This window comes from Lissotriton vulgaris, chromosome 5 (assembly GCF_964263255.1).
Source record: "Lissotriton vulgaris chromosome 5, aLisVul1.2, whole genome shotgun sequence".
NCBI lineage: Eukaryota > Metazoa > Chordata > Amphibia > Caudata > Salamandridae > Lissotriton > Lissotriton vulgaris.
The window spans coordinates 1,233,098,942-1,233,120,250 of record NC_141693.1 but is presented as its reverse complement, the minus strand read 5'-3'; the positions used below and the strand labels follow the sequence as shown (position 1 = coordinate 1,233,120,250).

Below are 21,309 nucleotides of genomic sequence, written 5' to 3'. Positions count from 1 at the left end.
CTAACCCTACATTTAAGCCAAAAGTGATATCCACTTTCCACATCAATCAGTCCATAGAATTGCCAGTTTTCTTTCAAAACCCGCAGTTGGTGGCTGAAAGAGCACTACACACACTAGATGTCAAAAGAGCTCTGCTATATTACGTTGACAGAACTAAATCATTCAGGAAAACAAAACAACTTTTTGTTGCCTTTTCGCCACAACATAAGGGTAATCCTATTTCAAAGTCAGGAATAGCCAGAAGGATAGTTAAATGCATTCAAATATGCTATCAAAAGGCAAAGCGCACTTTAACAGTTCCGCCAAAAGCCCACTCAACTCGCAAAATGGGGGCATCCATGGCTTTCCTAGGAAATATTCCCCTAGAAGACTTATGTAGGGCGGCTACATGGTCTACCATACACACTTTCACTAAACACTACTGTGTAGATGTGCAAGCTAAGCAACAAGCTGCTGTAGGCCAGGCTGTCCTTAAAACTCTTTTTCAAACCACTGCAGCTGGTACAGGTGACCACCGCTAGAGGACAAACTGCTATACAGTCTATGCTAAGATATGAATTCAGCAGCCCACATGCCTCGAACGGAAAATGCTACTTACAAGTATGCATCTGTTCTTGGCATGTAGGGCTGCTGACATTCATATCTTAGCATAGACTGTATAGCAGTTTGTCCTCTAGCGGTGGTCACCTGTAGCCCAGAAGTGTATCCATCAATCATAGCATTTGTAAAAAGCACTACATACCCATGAGGGTCTCACGGCGCTAGGGGGGGGACGCTGCTACTGTTCGAAGAACCAGGTCTTGAGGAGTCTCCTGAAGGTTAGGAGGTCTTCGGTCTGCCGTAGGCGGATGGGGAGGGTGTTCCACGTCTTGACGGAAAGGTGGGAGAATGATCTGCCACCGGCGGTCACTCTTCAGATGCGGGGGACAGTGGCGAGGGCGCGGTCTGCAGAGCGGAGCTGGCGGGAGGGGGTGTAGAGGCTGAGTCGGCTGTTGAGATACGCTGGTCCGGTGTCGTGCAGTGCCTTGTGGGTGAGGAGCTTGGAGGTTATCCTCTTGTTGATGGGGAGCCAGTGCAGGTCTCTCAGGTGGGGTGTGATGTGGCTGCGGTGGGGGATGTCGATGATCAGGCTTGCGGAGGCGCTCTGGATGCGTTGTAGACGTTTCAGGAGTTTGGCCGGGGCTCCCGCGTAGAGTGTGTTGCCGTAGTCCAGTCTACTGCTGACGAGGACATAGGTGACCTTCATTCTAGCTGTGGTGGGGATCCACTGGAAGATCCTGCGAAGCATGCAGAGGGTGTTGAAGCAGGAGGAGGAGATGACGTTGACCTGCTTTGTCATTGATAGTGTGGCGTCGAGGATGACCCCTAGGTTTCGTGCGTTGGATGTGGGTGTAGGGGGTGCTCCTAGTGCCTTCAGCCACCAGGAGTCATCCCAGGCTGAGGGGGGTGGAACCGAGGATGAGGACCTCCGTCTTGTCCGAGTTCAGCTTCAATCAGTTGTTCCTCATCCAGTCAGCGACGGCCTTCATTCCTTCGTGGAGGTTGGTTGTGGCGGTGTGGGGGTCCTTGGTGAGTGAGAGGATCAGCTGGGTGGCGTCGGCGTAGGAGATGATGTTTAGGTCGTGTTGTCAGGCGACGTGGGCGAGCGGTGCCATGTATACGTTGAACAACGTTGGGCTGAGGGATGATCCTTGGGGTACGCCGCAGATGATCTCGGTGGCTTTGGAGCGGAGGGGGCGGGGGGGGGGAGGCGGATGCTCTGGGTTCCCCCGGAGAGGTAGGAGGTGGTCCAGTCTAGAACTTTCTCTTGGATTCCAGCGTTGTGGAGGCGTGCTTTTAGTGTGCGGTGGCAGATTGAGTCGAAAGCGGCTGACAGGTCCAGGAGGATGAGGGCTGCGGTTTCTCCGTTGTCGAGCATGATCTTGATGTCGTCGTCGGTGGCGGCGATGAGGCAGTTTCGGTGCTGTGGTTGCTACGGAACCCGGACTGGGAGGGGTCCAAGATGTTGTTCTCTTCGAGGAATCTGGTCAGTTGTTTGTTGATGGCCTTTTCGATGACCTTTGCTGGGAACGGGAGCAGGGAGATGGGTCGGAAGTTCTTTAGGTCCTTGGGGTCCACCTTGGGTTTCTTGGGTAAGGCGTTGATATCTGCGTGCTTCCCGCTCTCCGGGAAGGTCGCTGTCTTGAAGGAGATATTGATGGTTTTCCGGAGGTGGGGTGTGATGGTGCGCGATGGTGCTGCTGGCTTTGTTGAATATCGCCAAATTAAGCCTCCAGATGCAATTAGGTGATTCATGATCAGTAGATGTGCACTGTGCCCCCGTGAAGGTGGAAGTGCAAGACAATGGCGGCAGCAGTAGAGGAAAACTGACTAAGTTCAGTTGAGCTCAAACTCTCTTGTCTTTTTCTCTGTCGCCGATTGTATGTTCAACTGTTTTTCTTTTTCCTTACGCTCTCTTCCGTCTGCAAGGTCACTTGTGGTGCTGTACAAAATTGCTTACTAAAAAAGATTTTATATTTTGAATAATGTGTGACATGACAGATCGCGGACTTTCTTCCGGTCAGATGCGCCATCAATTTGCCCACTCATGGCTTTGATTGACTGTCAAAAGGGGACTGGTTTATTTATTTAATGAAAGTCAATCCAAAACCGGATGCTTTTCGCTGCTTTTTGTATGAGGACAGTTGGAGAGTTAGTACAAGTAGGAATCCAGCATTGTCTTAACTTTCAGTACTAATATTCAGTGTTTGCTTGAAAATGTGCTTTGCATTGGGGCGTAATAAGGATGTTGTCAAATACACAAGTCCCCTGAGCATGCACGTCATGGTTATTTCAAGAATCCAGAACCCTGTATCTGAAACGATATGAAACTGACCTGCCACTGCTTTAATTAGAGCCACGTCTATAAAGCAGACCAGGTCTGGGTGGAAGTCTGTGCAGTTCCTATTCCTAGGGTCTGAGCATACATGTGTAAATTACTTGCTTTTTGAGGAATTCCATTTCTTTAGGTTGTTCCCATACAGTGTCCATGCATGTTTGAATTGTGTCATTGTTTCACCTAAAAGACTTCATCATTGATTGCTATTAGAGATGGGCCTTTCCGTTCAGTGTTGCATTAAGCGGGTCACAAAACCATTACTTAGTCCTGCACCCTAAACAGAAAGTGGTTTCCCCTTGTTGGAGTATGGTCGTTTGTCTTCTAAAAAGACATAAGTTCAAAGGCGCTGATGCCTACTGACTTGTTAAAAAAAATTAAAAAATGTAAATGCCAAGCTATTGTTGCAATAATCCGTTTTGATCATACTAGCTTCCAACCTAGTTTTCTACGTGGCATAAATCGTTTTACATGAACCACAATTTTTGGGATGGTACACTAAGATAGCAAAGGTCTTGTTGCTTAGTTCGTTAATTTCATTCTGGTTTTTAGTTCTATTCAATAGAATGATACATGTAATAACCTCATGCATACATGGTTAAAAAAACATTTACAAACAATAGTCAAGCATTTGCCTTCTTTTCTGTTTTAGGCGCTGGCGTCTCTCTTTTAAATGACCACATATATGTGGTAGGGGGCTTCGATGGAACAGCACATCTCTCTTCTGTGGAGGCATACAACATCCGGACGGATTCCTGGACGACAGTCACCAGTATGACCACGCCAAGGTGCTATGTGGGTGCAACAGTGCTGCGAGGGAGGCTTTATGCAATAGCAGGGTGAGGCACTATTATCTTGCATGGCTTTTTAGGAGTAGCCAATAATAGGAGACGGGTGGCATTTGGAGCAGGTGAAGATGTTGCACCATCACATCATGTATATTGTTTCTAAGGGCCTGTGTACTGGTTACAGCTAATGCATCCGTATTTAAAGGTCGCACGTTCTCCTGCCTCATTCATCCATCACTTCAGATGAAACCAATATGCTATGCAACAAACCTGAAACTGCAATCCAGAATCCCCCAAAAGGCATCCATTTCTTCACAGAAATATTGTAGTTGCTGATACCTGCAAGTGCCTTTCCTTTCTAAATATTGCTTATGTATGTTATAACCCACTATCTTAATACCCATAAAATCAGTATCTACATTCCTAATTTTTGCCCAGAAGTGATTGTGCCTCACCTCACGATATGTCTGCTTATTTTTTGTGGTGAGAACATTTCCTGAGACCACATGCTGTTTATTATTCTGAGTTACTAACCTTTAATTTCCATAAAACTGAGCTAGCCTGCCAACCATCTTTAGTGGGATATCTGAAAGCTCTTTTATCTAATGACAAGTCTCTTTGCCTCCTATCTCTGGTTGATCTTCCTCTAAATCGCTGTTTTTGGGGCTAAAACCCCTGATGGGTCCCAGTGCTTAATTTGTGCCGGTGCTGAGCACCGGCACTTATTTCAGAGGGCCTGGACTATAAATTCCTTCTCTTCCAGCCAGAATTCTTGATAACTGTAAAAATAAACATACCTGCCAAATAAACCAGCCTTGGTGAATTCCTGAATTGTCTTCACACAGACTGGCCCACCGTGGTGCAGGCATTATTATTGTGTATTGTTATTACATAAGTGATGTCATCAGTCTTCTTGTCTCGGCCCTCGCCAATCACTGAATAAACTCTGCAGTGTTCCCGGACCCTCATCCATGCCCTTTCTTGATGCAGCCTGTCTTCGCCCTCCTATTGGACGATTTCAGCTAAACTGAGACAAGTTAGACAGGCTATGAAAGCACAGGCAAACTTAACAGGAAGGGCATGTGATCATAAAATAAAAGCGCAAACTTTGCTTTCTCTTCGCTGCCTAGCCCGGTACTCATTATTGAAAGCAAAACTGCCAGAGATATGTCGTGTTCATGGCCCACTGCACTCCAACTCCTCCTGTTAGCAGTGTGCTTAGAATTGTGCCTGCCTGTACCCGCACAATTTCTAGGGGTCCCCCATTGAGCTGTAGGAGTCTGGAAAATCTGTAAGATATGGAAGACCTGGTGGTTCTCGTCGCAGATTCAGCAGTCCGGCGGTGGGCTCCACCAATTAACCCTAAGCGTTAATCAGGTGCCGTACTCCAATGGCTGAGCTGCATGATACTGGTAGCATTACTGGGACAACTACTGTGTAGCACGCAAGACAGCTGGGCAAGGGTAACAAACATTGGCCATCCGGATGCCAGGCCCGGACTGATTAATTACATCACCAGTGCCTGGATGACCTGCCATTCCCCCAGGGATGTGCATGGAGCGGGAGCAGAGGAGACCATCGTTGGCACTGAGTCTCCAGCGTGCCTTACAAATCTGAACCTCCCACGGTCAAGTGGTTCCTGCACTGTTTGAGCGGCAGCGAAGTGTGTAAAAACAGTGCCGTTTGACATATAGACATTACAACCAATTCAGAGAGCCAAATCCAGGAGAAAGAGGTTAGTAGATTATTTTCCAGTGGTAATCAAAAAGCCACAAGTGACTTACAGCGTCAGATGACTTGGGGTTGGCCACTTGGCTACAAGTGATATAGAGCTCTTAAGAATCCCAATTTCATATGTGCGTGATGCATTCAGTTCGGATTTTATGTTGGCATTCCGGTATTTGTATAGCTGTTGATTTCTAATATAAAAACAGCATTACAAGTTCGTAAATGTTGTGTAGTGTAAAACACACTCTAAGATGCTGTTGTTTGCTGTACATGTTGGCATTTGTGAGATGTCCCCAGTGACTCTTGGGTATGGGTAGGTGTAGATATACCAGGATGAGTACTGCACATGTGCTGGGAAGAGTGCCAGTGTATATTCGCATAACAAATAGGAATAAAAGCCTTAGCTAAGGAGATGTCCTGAAAAATGCAATTTTTATCACTGAAATACTAATCACCAGGAAAGTTAAGCTCTACAGTGAAGTGACCCTAAAAAAGCAGAGGAGCTCGTCAAAAGCCTTTAATGCATTACCCACTCCTCACAAATTAAGTAAATGTTTAGTCCTACCCCAATTTACAAACAGTAATTCCCCTAAAGATGTGCTCTTTTAGTCCTACTAGCGTTCTGCAGGTATGTAGCACAGGAGCAGGAGTCTCATCTCACCATCACCAGTCAAAGATGTGTCAATCACAAGTAACATTGAGGTCAGAATGAAGAAAATCAGTCTATTAGGCCTATTATTGCTGTGTTTCCGATACAGTTTAAGCTTTGCAAAATGAAGGTGCAGGGTTACAAGGTCTCAGGGTACAAAGTTTTACTCCACATGTGATTTGACATGCTCGGCTGATGGAGCCTTTCAGATTGTGTAAACGGCTTTGCTAGTTTTGCTTTTATTCGTTTTAAACATCTTCATTAGTGTTGATGTGCAAGGCATGTTTCGCCATGGCAACTGGGTCTCTGGCATAAATGCAAGCGCTCTATAGTGAAGTAGACCTCAGTTCAAAGTACAGGCATTGGGTTTCTGTCATTTTTGGTAAGTATTACACCTTTCCCTTATTCACCGACATTTTGTTTTGAAGTATATTGCTGTTGTCAAATAAGTGGACTGCTATAATTCATGTCATAATTCTAAAGCAGAAATATTCTGATGATTTTGGTTGCTTTCGCTTTGCCGATGTGTGTACAATGGACATGACAAATGGTGCAATTTGATGGTGCCAGGAATGTAGTTGTGCGGACAACTGGAAGAAGTGGCAGCTGCCTCCTAAGAAAACATGTAGAGCACCAGGACTTATTTTTTATACAAATTAACCACTGGTCCCATATCCTATCTGGGTCTATCTTCCGCTACGTCCCAAATAGGATCTTGATCCAGCTTGCCCTCTGCCAGGGAACTGACCACTTGTTGTTCCTGCTCTACCAAAACCTGTGGGTCTGATTTCGATCATTGCGGAGGGAAATGCTCTGTCACAAATGTGATAGATATCCCGTCCACCGTATTATGATCCCATTATATCGTATGGAGGTCGTAATATGATGGACAGGAGTATTCCATCCTCCGAGATCTAAATAAGGCCCTCTGTCAGCGAATACTTTATTAATATCTTTTGAGGATTTTTTTGTTGAACTGAAAACCCCAACATATTTTGCCATGACTCTTATGAAATCCTCTCCAAATAGATAACCATGTGAGGACGGACCCACTTCCTTATTTGCATATTCAATTAGTTTCGGGTCAATCTTTAAAAGTATACTTTTCTTCTGCTCATTTGATAATGCTGTATTCACAATTCCCAAAAAACAAATGGCTCTTTCGACCCACTGGTGTAATTCCCTCAGGTCTGCAGTGTTCTGGTTGAGGTATGCCCCCTTGGCCATTCAAATATTTTTGTTAAGGGTCCAACCACATCTAAAAGATAATCCTGCAGGACCTTAATCCCCTATCTAGACCCTTCCTTGGGTCCTTTCCACTTTTACCTGTAAATGCCACCACCTTAGCATCCAAATCTGGAGTCATAGCAACCTTATCTGGTAAAGTTGGATGTGGAGATTCCAATCTCAGTCAAGATCAAACCTATATGGGTATTTCCCTTCTCAACCGAAAGGAAATATAATTAGCCACATGTTGGGATGGTGCTCATTCTAGGGATAGAGGAGGCTTTATTAAAAGATCAAACATTTTATCTCCTAATGAGTCAAGTATAGGTGTTTTTAATCCTGAGGCCATACTTGCCTCATCTGATGTTACTTTTTTCTTGACCTCAATTGTCATGGGTAGAGTCAAACTCTGATGAGTATAAGTCTATTTCAGGCTCCAAAGCCTCACCAGAATCAATTATTTCCTGAACATCCTTAGGGCCTTTATTTTGCCCATCCACAGTGCCTGGCGCACTAATAATTTCATTTGCGTCTTCATTCAACTCTCTCCTCCCTTAGCTCTCTTACACTTTCGATGCTACTCCTCCACTGACGTTCTTTTACTTCAAAAATGTCCTACCCATCCTGAACATTCTGTTACTTCAGCACTTTTCCTTTCTTTAGCGCTTGTTACTTTACATAATGACTCAAACTTTTTATTAATGGTATCTGTTAATGGCCCCATCAATATTCTTAGTACTATATTTTTAATTCCTTCCAATATCTCTTCTAATCTGCCCTCTAATTGTTCTTCTGAAATCCTTGCTTTTTAATAGAAATATTGTAAATTCCGGACCTTTCTCCAAAAATGTCTATTCCAGCACCATGAAACTGGACTACAACTGCCAAAATGTATCTCCAACAGTGTAGTCCTGACCGCTTCGTCTTGTCTAAAACTCTCAAAATGGCTGCCAACATACTATTAATACCTGCTATCCCAATCTCTTAAAATGGCTGATGCATCGATCACGTACGATAGACCAGCGTGTTCGGTCATTTCCGAGCATTTTCCTCAAATTGCGCATCTTCATGAAGAAGAGACCGCCCCGGGCAGCGTGTCTTCCAAAATTTACCTAGAGGACGATTTCTACCACCGCCTTGCATATTAAACCCTAAAAATGAAAGTCGCAAGCCAGTATTGCCGCAAGCCAACCAACCCCAAAGGTGGTATTATGTTCAAGGCATGTGAGCTGTAGATCACATGCCTTGCATAGCCTGCCATCTATTGTTGGGTCTGGATATTTGCACTTTGTTTTTGTTCGAAGAAGTCTTTTCCAGTCACGAGGATGGTGACCCCCTCCTTTCGGTGATAGTGCCCTTGGGCATTGACTCCATTGTTAGATTGTTTTTCCGCCATCGGGTTCGGATGTGAGTTGCTGCGCTCCGGTTCAGCACCTTTTCTCGGGTTCCCTTCGCCAAGCAATCCACTACCCTCTATAGTAGTGTTTCTCGATCACGTTCCCCATTCTGCGCTTATCGTTTCGACTCAAAGGCCTTCGATCAGAAGATTTGTGGAGGGTTGCTAGGCGTGTCGTGCTAAGTTTTCGCACACAGACTTGCACGAAGTGTGCTACCTCTGCCTAACCCCGGAACACAATGAAAACGACTGCAACGCAAGCCGATCTTTTTGATCAAAGAAAACGCTCCATGAACGTCGGGCTCGATGTCACGAAATGCAACATCAGAGCGGCTCCCCGCTCAAGGAGCCGAAAAGAAGCAGTGCATATCTCTGTGTCCGAGGCCGACTCCAACATGGAAGTAGAGGAGAAAGTTACACCGGGTCAGCGTACCGTGAGTACAGAAACCCCCTTTTCCCAGCAACACAAAAAGAAAAAGGCTCTGGTCCCTCCTCTGCCTTTGGGCCAAGGTCGGCACCAGGAAAAAGTTTCGGACACCCCACCATCGCGTCCAGCGCCGAAACACAAAGAAAAGCCTTCCGGCTCGTAATCGAGTCGGCCCCATGCCGGTACCGAGCCAAAACCTTTGGCGTCGAAACCGAAGCATGTCATGGTAACTATTCCATTGTTACCGAAGAGTAAATCTTCGGAACCGAAAGGTTTGGAACTGAAACTTTCCACGCCCGAAAACCGTATCAAAGGATAAAAAGACTCCACCAAAGAGCCTTGGGCCGATGTTCCTCCTTCAGATTCGAAACAGAAGGAACTGGTAATACATCCAGACCCTGGACATATTCATGCTAAATTACCAGAGAAGAGGAAAATGAACCTGCAGGAGGATTACCACATTTTTCTAAAGAGAAAAAATGTGGGTACTAACCTTTCTCCACCTTATATTCCACCTCCTTCGCCCATTGATCCAAATGTACTCATCACACCCATAAATTCACCACTATCACCTGACCCACAGGATGATGGGGATGAGGATAGGCCACAGGACACTGATCCATGGGAAGACTATGACACTGATCCGAACACTGATCATGATCCGGATCTATATATCTTCCAAACCCTCAACATCCAACGACAACTTAGGATGCTTTGAGCTACTTAACAGGGCTGCTCATTACCAAGGGGTAGAGCTACACAAAGAATCGCTAGAAGAGGATTTCTTATCTGAAACCCTAAGTTCCTCTCAGAGAGCTACTCATACATTGCCAATGCTTTAAGGGATGCTTAAGCATACAGAGGAACTCTTTAAAGATCCTGTAAGGGCAAGAATCTTTACACCCAGGGTGGAAAAAATATAAACAAGCACTTACTGACCCTGCTTACATCAAGGGCCAGCTGCCTTTTGACTCTTGTAGTTTCTAATGCTCGAAAGAGAGCTAACTCACAGACCACAGGTGACGTCCCTCCTCCTGATAAGGAGTTCAAATTAATTGATGCTTCGGGTAAAAAGGGTAGCGTCACAAGCAGCCAATCATTGGCGCATCGCTAATGCGCAAGCTTTATAAGCTCGCTAGGACAGGGCTCATTATGATGAGCTAGAGAAACTGATACAGTTTCTGCCTGACAAACATAAATCAAAGGCTAACGTCCTTAATCAGCATGGTAAATTAATCACAAACGCCTCCTCTTACAAGGGCAACAACCAATAGCCCTCATCAAGAGGCTATTTTAGAGGTGGGTTTAGAAGAAACAACGGAAAGGGAAGAGGCAGAGGCAACTCAACACGCACTTCCCCTGTAAACAACATGCAGTGACTTTGTTACGCTACCCCTGATCATTCCACTCCTGTCGGTGACGTCTCTTCCAATTTCTATCTGTCCGGAATACCATCACCTCAGACAAATGGGTTCTACAAACTATTCAAAATGGTTACTGTCTGGAACTTACAGACACTCCCCCAAACATTCTTCCAAGATCACACGCAATGCCACAAGAACATCTCCACCTTCTCAAGCAAGAAGTTCTCTCTGTTAGAAAAAGGAGCTATAGAACCAGTCCTGTTACATTATCAAAGGGCCGGTGTATATGCCCTGTACTTCTTAATTCCCAAGAAAGACGGCTCTCTCAGGCCTATACTAGATCTCCGAGAACTAAATCCATTCATTCAGTTGGACCACTTTCATATGGTAACACTCCAACAAGTGTTCCCGCTCGTTCAGCAAGGCGACTTTGTCCACTCTGGACTTAAAGAACGCCTATTTCTATTTACCAATACACCCCACTGACCGCAAATACCTCAGATAATGGTAGCAGGCCAGCATTATCAATTCAAGATACTTCCATTCGGAGTAACTACCGCACCGAGGGTTTTCACCAAATGCCTGGCAGTAGTCGCAGCTTATCTACAAAGTCAACACATTCATGTCTTCCCATACTTAGACGATTAGCTCATTAACCCCTTCGATGCTCATGACGGAACGGTTCCGTCATGAACATCGGTCGAGCTGTGCTCATGATGGAACCGTTCCGTCATGACCACGCCCGTTTTCGTTAGGGCTCAGCACCGGCGGTAAATCTGCACCGCACGGATGTGGTTAAAGACAACTCGCAACAAAGTTGTCTACGTCACACTCACAAAACAGCACAGTTGTTCCACGATCTTCAATTCACAGTAAATCTGTCCAAGTCCCATCTCCAACCACCCAACACGCAAGCGTATTTGGGAGCCACTATAAACAAAAGGCTCTGGCCAACCCAAATACGGGTCCGCAGTATGCAGACTATACTCTCTCAGTTTCAGCCTCAACACTCATTGCCAGCATGCAGTTACTAGGCATGATGGCATCTTGTATCCTTATAGAACCTTACCCAAGACTTCAAATGTGTCCACTGCAGGAATGCTTAGCACGTTAGTGGAACCATGCTCAGGGCCTGTAATCCGATCTAGTGTTGGTGGACGGCCACATCCATTGCTCTCTGCAGTGGTGGAATCCCCAAAACCTTTCAAAAGGGCAGCCTTTCATCGACTCAATTCCACCGATAGTGCTAACAGCAGACACATCGCTCACTGGTTGGGGAGCTCATCTCCAAACACACACAATTCAGGACATGCGGGGCTTGCAACAAAAGCAGCTTCACATTAATCATCTAGAGCTGCTAACGATTTTTCTAGCACTCAAAGCATTTCAACTCCAACTAGTAGGGAAAGCTGTCCTGATTCGTACAGACAACATGACCGCAAAGTACTACATACAGAAACGGGGGGACACTCTCCAGCTGTCACAACAAGCACAACCATCTGGAGATGGGCCATAAGTCACAAAATGTATCTCCTCGCAGAACATCTGCCAGGAGTAAACCGATCCACGAATGGGAACTCCGCCTTCAAACTCTCCTCCCATTTTTTCAGATGTGGGGCTTCTCAGACATAGATCTGTTCGCCCCAAACCTAAACGCAAAATGCCCAGGCTTCACATCCAGGTATCCACACCCATTGTCCAGAGACAGTGCACTATGGATGAATTGGTCAGGGTATTTACCTACGCTTTTCTGCCTCTCCCACTCATTCCATTAGTGGTTCGGAAACTCAGACACGCATTCCTGACACTAATCCTAGTTGCTCCCACACAGGCCAGTCACCCCTGGTTCACAACCCTGTTGGAGCTCTCAGTAGTTCCTCACCAAAAACTACATATTACACCCAATCTCCTCACGCAGAGCCTTGGGGAGATTAGACTCACCTCAAATTTTGCGATCTGGCATCTGAAGTCTTTGAGTTTGGCCACCTCAATCTCCCGCCAGAATATCATCAAAGAGGCTAGACGTCCTACCACAAGAGCTTGCTAAGCAGCAAAGTGGAATGGGTTTGCAATATACTGTAATACCAATCAGATCAACTCGCTTGACGCTTCAGTTCAAGACATTATACGCTATTTATTACAGCTGCAGCGTTCAAATTTATCGTAACACATCCATATGCTTACATCTTGCTGCAATATCCGAATACCTTCAGAATAGACAACATCTATCTCTCTTCAGAGTGCCTGTCATCAAAGCATTTATGGAGGGACTTAAGACTTCCACCTGCTCTAGTGTGGAATCTCAACATTATCCTCACCAGCCTGATGGGTCGACCCTTTGAGCTATTGCACAGATGTGAGCTGCAGTTTCACACTTGGTAGGTAACTCTCCTCATAGTTATCACATCACTGAGTAGAGTAGGTGAGCGTCAGGCACTAACCATAGAAGAACCATTTTTACAAGTACATCAAAACAAAGTGGTTCTTCGGACCAAACCAAAATTTCTACCCAAGGTGATTTCTGCCTTTCATATCTGTTGAGTTGCCTGTGTTCTTCCCTAAACCAGATTCTGTGGCAGCACATGCTTTACACACTTTAGATGTGAAAAGAGTATTCCTCTACTACATAGAAAGGACAAAACCTTTCCGTAAGACAAAACAAATATTTGTCGCTTTAGCTCCACCACATAGAGGCAATCCCATATCAAAATTAGGTATTGCACTGTGGATAGTCAAATGCATTCAAACATGCTACGCAATAGCAAAATGAATATTGACAATTCCCCCTAGAGTGCACACGCAAACTAGGGGCTTCTATGGCATTCTTAGGAAATATACTCATAGATGACATCTGCAAAGCTGCAACCTGGTCTACACCTCACACATTCACAAAACACTATTGTGTAGATGTGTTAGCGAGACAGCCAGCTAGTGTGGGCCAAGCAGTTTTACGTACACTATTTCAAACGACTGCCACAGCTACAGGTTAGCCACCGCTTTGGGAGATTACTGCTATATAGTCTATGCAAAGCTTGTGATCTACGGCTCACATGCCTCGAACGGAAAATGCTACTTACCCAGTATGCATCTGTTCTTGGTATGTATCGCTGTAGATTCACATGCGCCCACCCGCCTCCCCGGATACCTATATCTGTTGCAGTGACATCTTACTTAGATACATATATACAAGGACATCTTTCTACTACTCTCACTAACTCCATTATCACCCTTTGCGGGAAAACAATCTCACAATGGAGTCAATGCCCATGCGCACTATAACCGAAAGGAAGGGTAACGTACCTTGTGACTGAAAAAGACTTCTTCGAACAAAAACAGAGTGCGAACATCGGACCCCAAAGAGGCCCTTGATTAAATTAATTGTATAACCAAGAAGTTTGGCCTGCTATCAGGATATGCTCTAAATAGAGAGAAAACTATTGTTGTTTGTACAGATAATGTGGATTTTAATGATTCAAGGCGAGTAGAGTCGGCCGTCTATCTAGGGGTGCGAATTACAGCAAAAGTGGATAATATAATTAAATGGAATTTTGATCCATTGGTTAAAACCTTAGCTGCAGAACTAAAGAGGGTTAATGGACTGCACTTGTCGATAATTGGGAGGGGAAATTTTCTAAAAATGACTATTCTCCCCAAACTCTTATACCTGTTTAGGTCAATTCCGCTCGCTCTAGAGGATCATATGCTCAAAAATATTAATTCTATGTTTTCCAATTTTATGTGGCAGTATGGGAAGGTGAGGTGGGCTGTAAAGTTCCCGACATTACCACAAGATCAAGGAGGGCTTGCAGTTCCCAATATCACACTATATTATTGGGCTGCCCTACTGCATCAAGTATCCTTTTTGTTGGAGATAGATAGTAATGGTAGCGAAGATACGATTGAGAGAATTCCCATAATATTTGAACTTGCAGTAGGAAATGAGGCCCCTGGGCTGCTCTTAAAACAACTAGAGCAAAGTTACTATAAAAAGTTTGGTTTAAAATTATACAGAGTGCATGGAGGCTATGGAAGCAGATATCCAGAATTATTGAAATTCCGAAGGTCACAAAATATAACCCCCTATGGCATGCATCGATCTTCCCAAGGGATGTTTATGATGTTGTGGGGAAGGAGGGGGAAAATAAAGGGGTTACCACTATTGGAGAGTTTTATGGTGGAAAACAGCAACGCCAATTCTCCAAACTAAAACATGACTTCGAGATACTTCCCAACCATTTTTTTAAATTTGCATAGATCAAGAGTATCCTTACAGCATATAGACCAAGAGTGAAAATTTAGAAGATTCCTCTGATGGATCAGATTAGAAGTGAGTCTTGGAGAATTAGCAGCATTGCCGCATGATTCAGAAAAGACTGAGACGTCATGGGCAGTGAAATTGAATAATCCTGACGCAGATATTTATAGGACCTTAGTTTTGTCTGCTGAAATCTTTTTATCATATAATTTAAAAGCACAATTATAAAAGACCATATTTAATCTTTATTTTACACCGGCGAAGCTATTTGCATGGCGGAAAAGGGTGGATGATAAATGTCCCAGATGTGGGGTGGGCCCGGCCACACTGATACATATGTTTTATGATTGCGGGAAATTGCCCATCCTAAAATCAGGGATCCTTGGCTTTTGGAAAACCCTATTTGGTACTAACCTTGAGCTGGCCTCTAGGTTAGCAATCCTGGGATGCGATAAAGAACACAAATATTGCCTCTTTTTAGGCACAGCTATTTTTAGAATAATGTTAGCAGCCCGCTCGAAAGACCGAGAACCACCTACTTTTCAGATGTGGTTGGCCAGACTTCTTGGAGTCTGGAAATAGGAGGCAGCCTTATATGCATGTAGAGAGAAGAAAGCTAGAACTCGGGGGCTAAAAATATGGGCATGTATAGCAGAATGGAGTGGAGAGGCCCAGGGGTTTTGAATAGCTGGAATGTACATAATGATATCATAATGGTTATAAAAAGAAAAGCTAAGTGCATGAGTGTACATGATCTACACTCTGACCAACTGCTTTTTACTTGTATATACTACATGGGAGGACCTGGCTTAGAAGTTCGGGCTGGACTGTTCCCATGGGGCACAGGGTCAAGACTGATTTGCATATGGCTGGGTTCAAACTGGTATGCATGGTGAGCGAAAAAACAATGGATTTAGGCCCAGATCTCTGTACTGGGGTGAATGTATGATATTCTGCATTCTGTCCATCAACTGTTGTTTTTGCATTAGCCTATCACTGAATAGCTTCTCTTTCAACTCCACTAAAACCACAACCAGAATACCCATCCAACCCAGTCACACCAAAATGCCCTATGCCCTACACCTATACCAATACTACTCCTTACATCCCCCTAAAAGCACCATGAAATGAAGAAGAAACACAAACATTTAAATGCCTACTCTTCAACGCTAGATCCAGAACAAAAATAGCTCTTACATCTTAGACCTACTCTCAGAAACAACTCCAGACTTCCCCTTCAGTACAAACACAGCTCATCAAAGACTTTGCACCCACATGCCACGAAGCAATCCCACCTGATTTCATCTCCACAAACAAAAATCATATTTCAAAATTGATGGAGGCCTGTTTATCATCCATAAATAACACAAATTGAAATCCTCAAATGCACAGCTGTGAATCCTTGGTGACCATTCCAACTATAACTTATCCCTTCCTCTTAATATATAGCCCACCATGTAGCAATGCCAACTTTAAAGATGTACTTGGTACCGTGTCCAACACCCCTGGCCTAACCAGCCTTATACATTCTAGGTGACCTCAACATATAGTTTGACAAGCAGAATCTAAAAACTACAGCTATCACACCGACCTTGAAGCCTTCAATCTCAAACAAATCAAATAATTTCTGCCCCAACTCACAATGCAGAACACACTTTATATATCCTATTTGCACCTTTAGGGCAGCCATTGTTAGATATTTTTTTTATTTTTATATAGCGGAAGCTAGACCCAAATGTATCAGAGTGCTTTACAAGTAGTGAGCTTTCAAGAGACATGTGAGGATATATGTAGATCAAATACAGTCAACGGGAGGTATGAACAAATCATCATTAAAATAGTAAGAACCCATAAAGTCCATAACAGTACAGCAAAAAGGTAATGACGTTGCACAATACAGCAGACAAGTTAGGACATTAGTGTAAAAGTAGGGACTGACTGAGTCAAGAGATTACAAGGGAGTCTGTAGAGTGGGGCAAGGTCTTTAGGAAACGTAGATAACTTGTATGAAAGTTGAATCAGTTATTAAGTAGCAAACATTTGAAGTCTTGTTTAAAGCAAGAAAAAGGAGGGGTTGCATCGGAGATCTTTGGGGAGTGAGTTCCATATACTTGGGGAATTTCCTGAGAAAGCATGTGCCTGGGTGAATTTCTTTTTTAGCTGAGGGGGTATGAGAAGAAATTAGCTGAAACTTCTCAGTACCCAGCGTCTACTGGCTCTGGAAAGTTTGGTTTCTAGGTATTTGGGTGTTTTCGTATGAAGGGAATTGTGGATGATGCAGGTGGTCTTGAAGCTGCATCTTCCTTCAATGGGAAGCCAGTTGAGGCGCTTATGGGCAGGTGAGATGTGATCAAACCTCTTTATTCCTGTGAGGTGTCTGGCTGCCGCATTGAGAGTGGCTCTCGGGGATGCAAGGTGATTTTTTGGAGTTCCAGTGATGATGGAGTTGCCATAGTCCAGTTTAGAGAGGACAAGCGATTGCACTACGGTCTTAGTCATTGGAAGGGTTAAAAGGTTTAGCTGTTTTAGTGTGAAAAGTGCTCCTTTATCTGAGTTGTTTCTGTCATGGTTGATACCCAAGGATTTTACGGAGTGGGAAAGTGAAAGAGAGCAGTCTTGTGGGTTCACTTTCTTTAACCATTCTTGAATTGGTTGGGGATTGTTTTTAGGAGAGAGGAATAGCAGTTCAGTCTGGCTGGGGTTTAGTTTTAGGTGGTTGGAACTTAAGCAGTTTTGTATCTTGTTTAGTGTGGCATTTAAATGGAGGATGTCTCTAAGTGAAACGTATTTTGTAGTAGAGTTGTGTGTTGTCAGCATATATGTGATATTAGACGACTGCATGTTTCATAATAATTGTGAGGGGTTCCATGAAGAGAATAAATAGGGCAGGAGAAAGGATTGAACCTTGTGGCACTGGAACAGGCTTCAAAAGACAACTGTTTATTTTTATTTGTGGAGAAAAATGTTGCAGGTAGGATGTGAACCATTTCAAGACTGTGCTGTTGATACCAGTGCCACTCTTGAGGCTCTCAAGTAAATCTGGATGGTTTCCCGTATCAAAAGCAGTCAATAGGTCAAGTAGGATAAGGAGGCATGAGTCACCTTCATCTAAGGATTTGTGAATGTCGTAAGAAATATTGAGCATAGCAGTTTCAGTGCTGCAGCATCTCCTGCAGCCTGATTGTAATGTGTTGTGAAGGTCAGCAAGCTGGAGCGACCACAACATAATCACTTTCAAGATCAACACACCTGTTGATGACAACACTTCAAAGATACCAAAAACCAGCAACAGCAAGCACTTGTACAGACAGTGGGAAAAAACTAGGAATTTTCCACAATCAACACTGATCTTGAAAGAATCCCAATAAACATGCGACTGAAAGACATGCACACCTTGTACAATAGGATCTCCACTACACTGGACAAACAAATACCAACAAAAAACACACCCAGAGTTGCCCACAAAAAGAATACTACATGGGTTAATGGCAACATCAAGAAATGAAAACACAACTCAACATAATACAACACAAGTGAAGAAAATCGATAGATGAAACAGACATAATAAGCATGCTAAACCACAAGTCTACAGTAGAGCAGTCAGAACCACAAAAAGGCACCACGCACCACATGCATTACTGAAGCTGACTTCCCTTCTAAAGAACTCCATAATATTCTTACAGAATTCTGCAATCCAGAGTGTCAAAACGCAACACCACCACAATCGCAAGCCTTCTGTCACAAAATCTCCCATAAATTGATCTAAAAAATTAAAAAGATTGAAAATTACCTTAAGGAGAAATCAGACAACACATGACCTAACCACCATAGAAAGAGGAGACAATTCTCCATTAGTTTATACTTTCAAAAATACCCTCGCACAAAAAGATTTTCTTGATTATCAGCCATACCAGTTGGATCACCTTCTGACCCAGCACTGCAAACATGGTGCTGGGTCAGAAGGTAGAGCCGACCATTATCAGTTGTGCCTGACCCTAAGATGGTGCCCAACTGCCATGTAAACAGCGCTGCAGTTTGGAAGACTTTGAGCCTTAAAGCAGTGTTCCCCATAACAAGTGAAGCGGCGGTGGGGACACACGGAGGCTGCCCTGGAGGGGCAATTGTATGCACACCCTCCTGGACTCCATTACCCTTCACTGCCCACCCAATAATTGTGCTATCTGGAAGTTTCCGGCAGAAATGTGCGCAGCGTGTATATGACGGTGACAGCTCAATCGTACCTCTCAGCAGAGCTTCCAGTGTAGCGGCACACCCACCCATCCTCTAACCAGATACCATTTAAGGTATTTACTATCTGAGTCAGCTGGTGCTGCACGCCGATCGGACCCTCAATGCTGCCTGACCCTATGATGGCGACTGCTACCACTCCTGTGCTAACTAAGTCCATGCCGCAACAGCACCCAGCTCACCGTTGCTCCCTGGCACTGTTCCTGAGGCTGATCTGCTGTTTTTAGCTTGCACCCCCTTTCCTTCTGGGTCATAGTGATTAGAGGGGATCGACCAAATTCGAACATCAATGGCTCATCCCCCTTACCAGTCTTCAAGATGGCCACCTCAGTAAGACCCTCCTCGATGCTCTTTTTGGCCTGGTCTAAAATACCTGGTCACAGGTCAGATCCTGATCTGCTTTCACCCTTCTCTGTTTCAGCTCACCCTCCAGGACAGTTACTCCATGAACTCTCCACCGACAGTTGAGACCTAGCTATTCTGACTGATGCCCAGTGGAGCTACCTTGATCGCTATAGGGGAGATGATCTGTGGATCCCTCCTCGGCCGTCACCTACCCAGCCGGTCCTTGGACAGACTCTCCTTTGTCTCGCCTGACCTCTAAGCCCCATCCTCCTCCTTCACTCTACCCCTTTACCCCATCCACTCTATTCATCTCTTCTTTCCAGTTTTGGACCTTTACCCTCTCCCGATCTTGTTCACTGTTTCCATCCTGTTAAACACTTGGACATTCTTCTGTGAACTTTCTCTCGTCTGTGGAAACCTAGCTATTTTGACTGATGCCCGATGAAGCTACCTTGCTAGTTACAGGGGAGTCAGGCTGTGGATTCCCTCCTCGGTCGTCACCTACCCAGTCGGTCACTGGGCAAACTTCCCTGTGTCTCTCCTGTTGTTGTCTTTTCAATCATCCTCTCCCTTCACACTTTCCCCGTCCCCGTCTCTGCTCTATTTGTCTCACCTTCTTCTCTCCTTAAATGTGTTGCTTATTTGATGTAACGTTTATTTGTTATCATCTTTGTAACTTTATGTAATCTAATGTAAAGCGCTCTGATACCCATGGGTCTAGCCAGCTCTATATAAAACTCATTAAATTAAAACAAATTAAATAAAAAACATGGCGGTAGCAAGATTCCTACTCAACAAGTCCATGGAACGGAGCTGAAAACTTACATTAGATATCCCCTCAAAAAAAATGTTAAGTACGCAACCAACACAACCCAGCAAACTACAGGTGCAAATCAAATGGACCATTCTTAGGAAAACAAATTGAGAGAGCTGTGTTTACTCACCTGTGAAACTTTACAGAACATAATGACTTCATACACCACTGTAACAATAAATCTTACAAATTAGCGGAGAGTCCAAAAAATTAAACATAATGACACTTTTTGAATTAAAAAACAATTACATTTATTTCCTGAACATATCAATACAATATTAATTTAATTAGTTTTTCATGTGTACCTGTATTAGCATGTGATTGAGAAGGCATTTTTTAAAATGTCTTTTTTTGTTTGTTTTAATCTGTTTTTATTGTTTTCATTGTATCAACACTGAACATTATAGATGTACATTTTATGGTACAGTGCATCACGTCACTGAAATACAGACACTAAACACATATGGCCCAGGATATAGTGTTACAGCCTAAGTGGCTCAGGATCTACGGATGATGGTGATTCATGCCCCATCGATCATTTAAATTTGACGTTTTGCACATTATCAGTCCCTAGTGGGATGTTTGCCTATTGGGGGACTGTGTGTGTACCGCCTCTAGTGTAGCTAATTTGGGGATTGGGAAGTAAAGGCTGAGGACAACTATAAATATAACAGGGGTGGGATGAAACTTGACACTGATCCTCTAACTAGTTACAGTAGTATTCCCTGAACCGCGAACATGGTTGGCGTAAGTATTTGGCTGCTTTGCAGCATATAGGATCTGCTTGTGGCATGCTCGATAGCTATTTGTCTGTATACAGCTTTTTAGGTGCTGTGTGCGTGAGAAGTCATCTTGGTGCATACCCAGGTATCGTGTCAGGGTGAGTCTGTCGCTATCACATCTCTTTCTAGCAGTTTGTGTAAGAATGTGTCCCTGTGTGCCCTAATTGGAACTTTGTGCAATCCCACCGTGTCTTTCCTATGCAACGCCACACTCGCTGCTTTGGCCCACACTTGCAGTGAGCGTTTCCAGTCTAGTATGGCTGGGGGTTGAGGAGAGCGCCATCTTTTAGTTATCAGTTGCTTCGCAACAATTAACCCCAGTGCTAAAAACCGGGAGGTGACTCATAGGCGTTTGGTATTAGTGTAGAGATTCAGTATACAGGTCTCCCAACTCAGGGGTACCAAACGATC

At 44.2% G+C, this 21,309-nt stretch overlaps 1 protein-coding gene across 2 annotated transcripts in view; it reads left to right on the top strand.

The window, feature by feature from the left end:
* KLHL12 (kelch like family member 12) overlaps positions 1-21,309 on the top strand; it is a 621,505-nt gene that overhangs the window by 575,840 nt on the left and 24,356 nt on the right. For both annotated transcript variants that reach the window (XM_086923076.1, XM_086923077.1), the window contains exon 11: positions 3,528-3,714. In XM_086923076.1, coding sequence (XP_086779202.1) covers positions 3,528-3,714 — 187 coding nt within the window. The remainder of the gene's footprint in view (positions 1-3,527; positions 3,715-21,309) is intronic.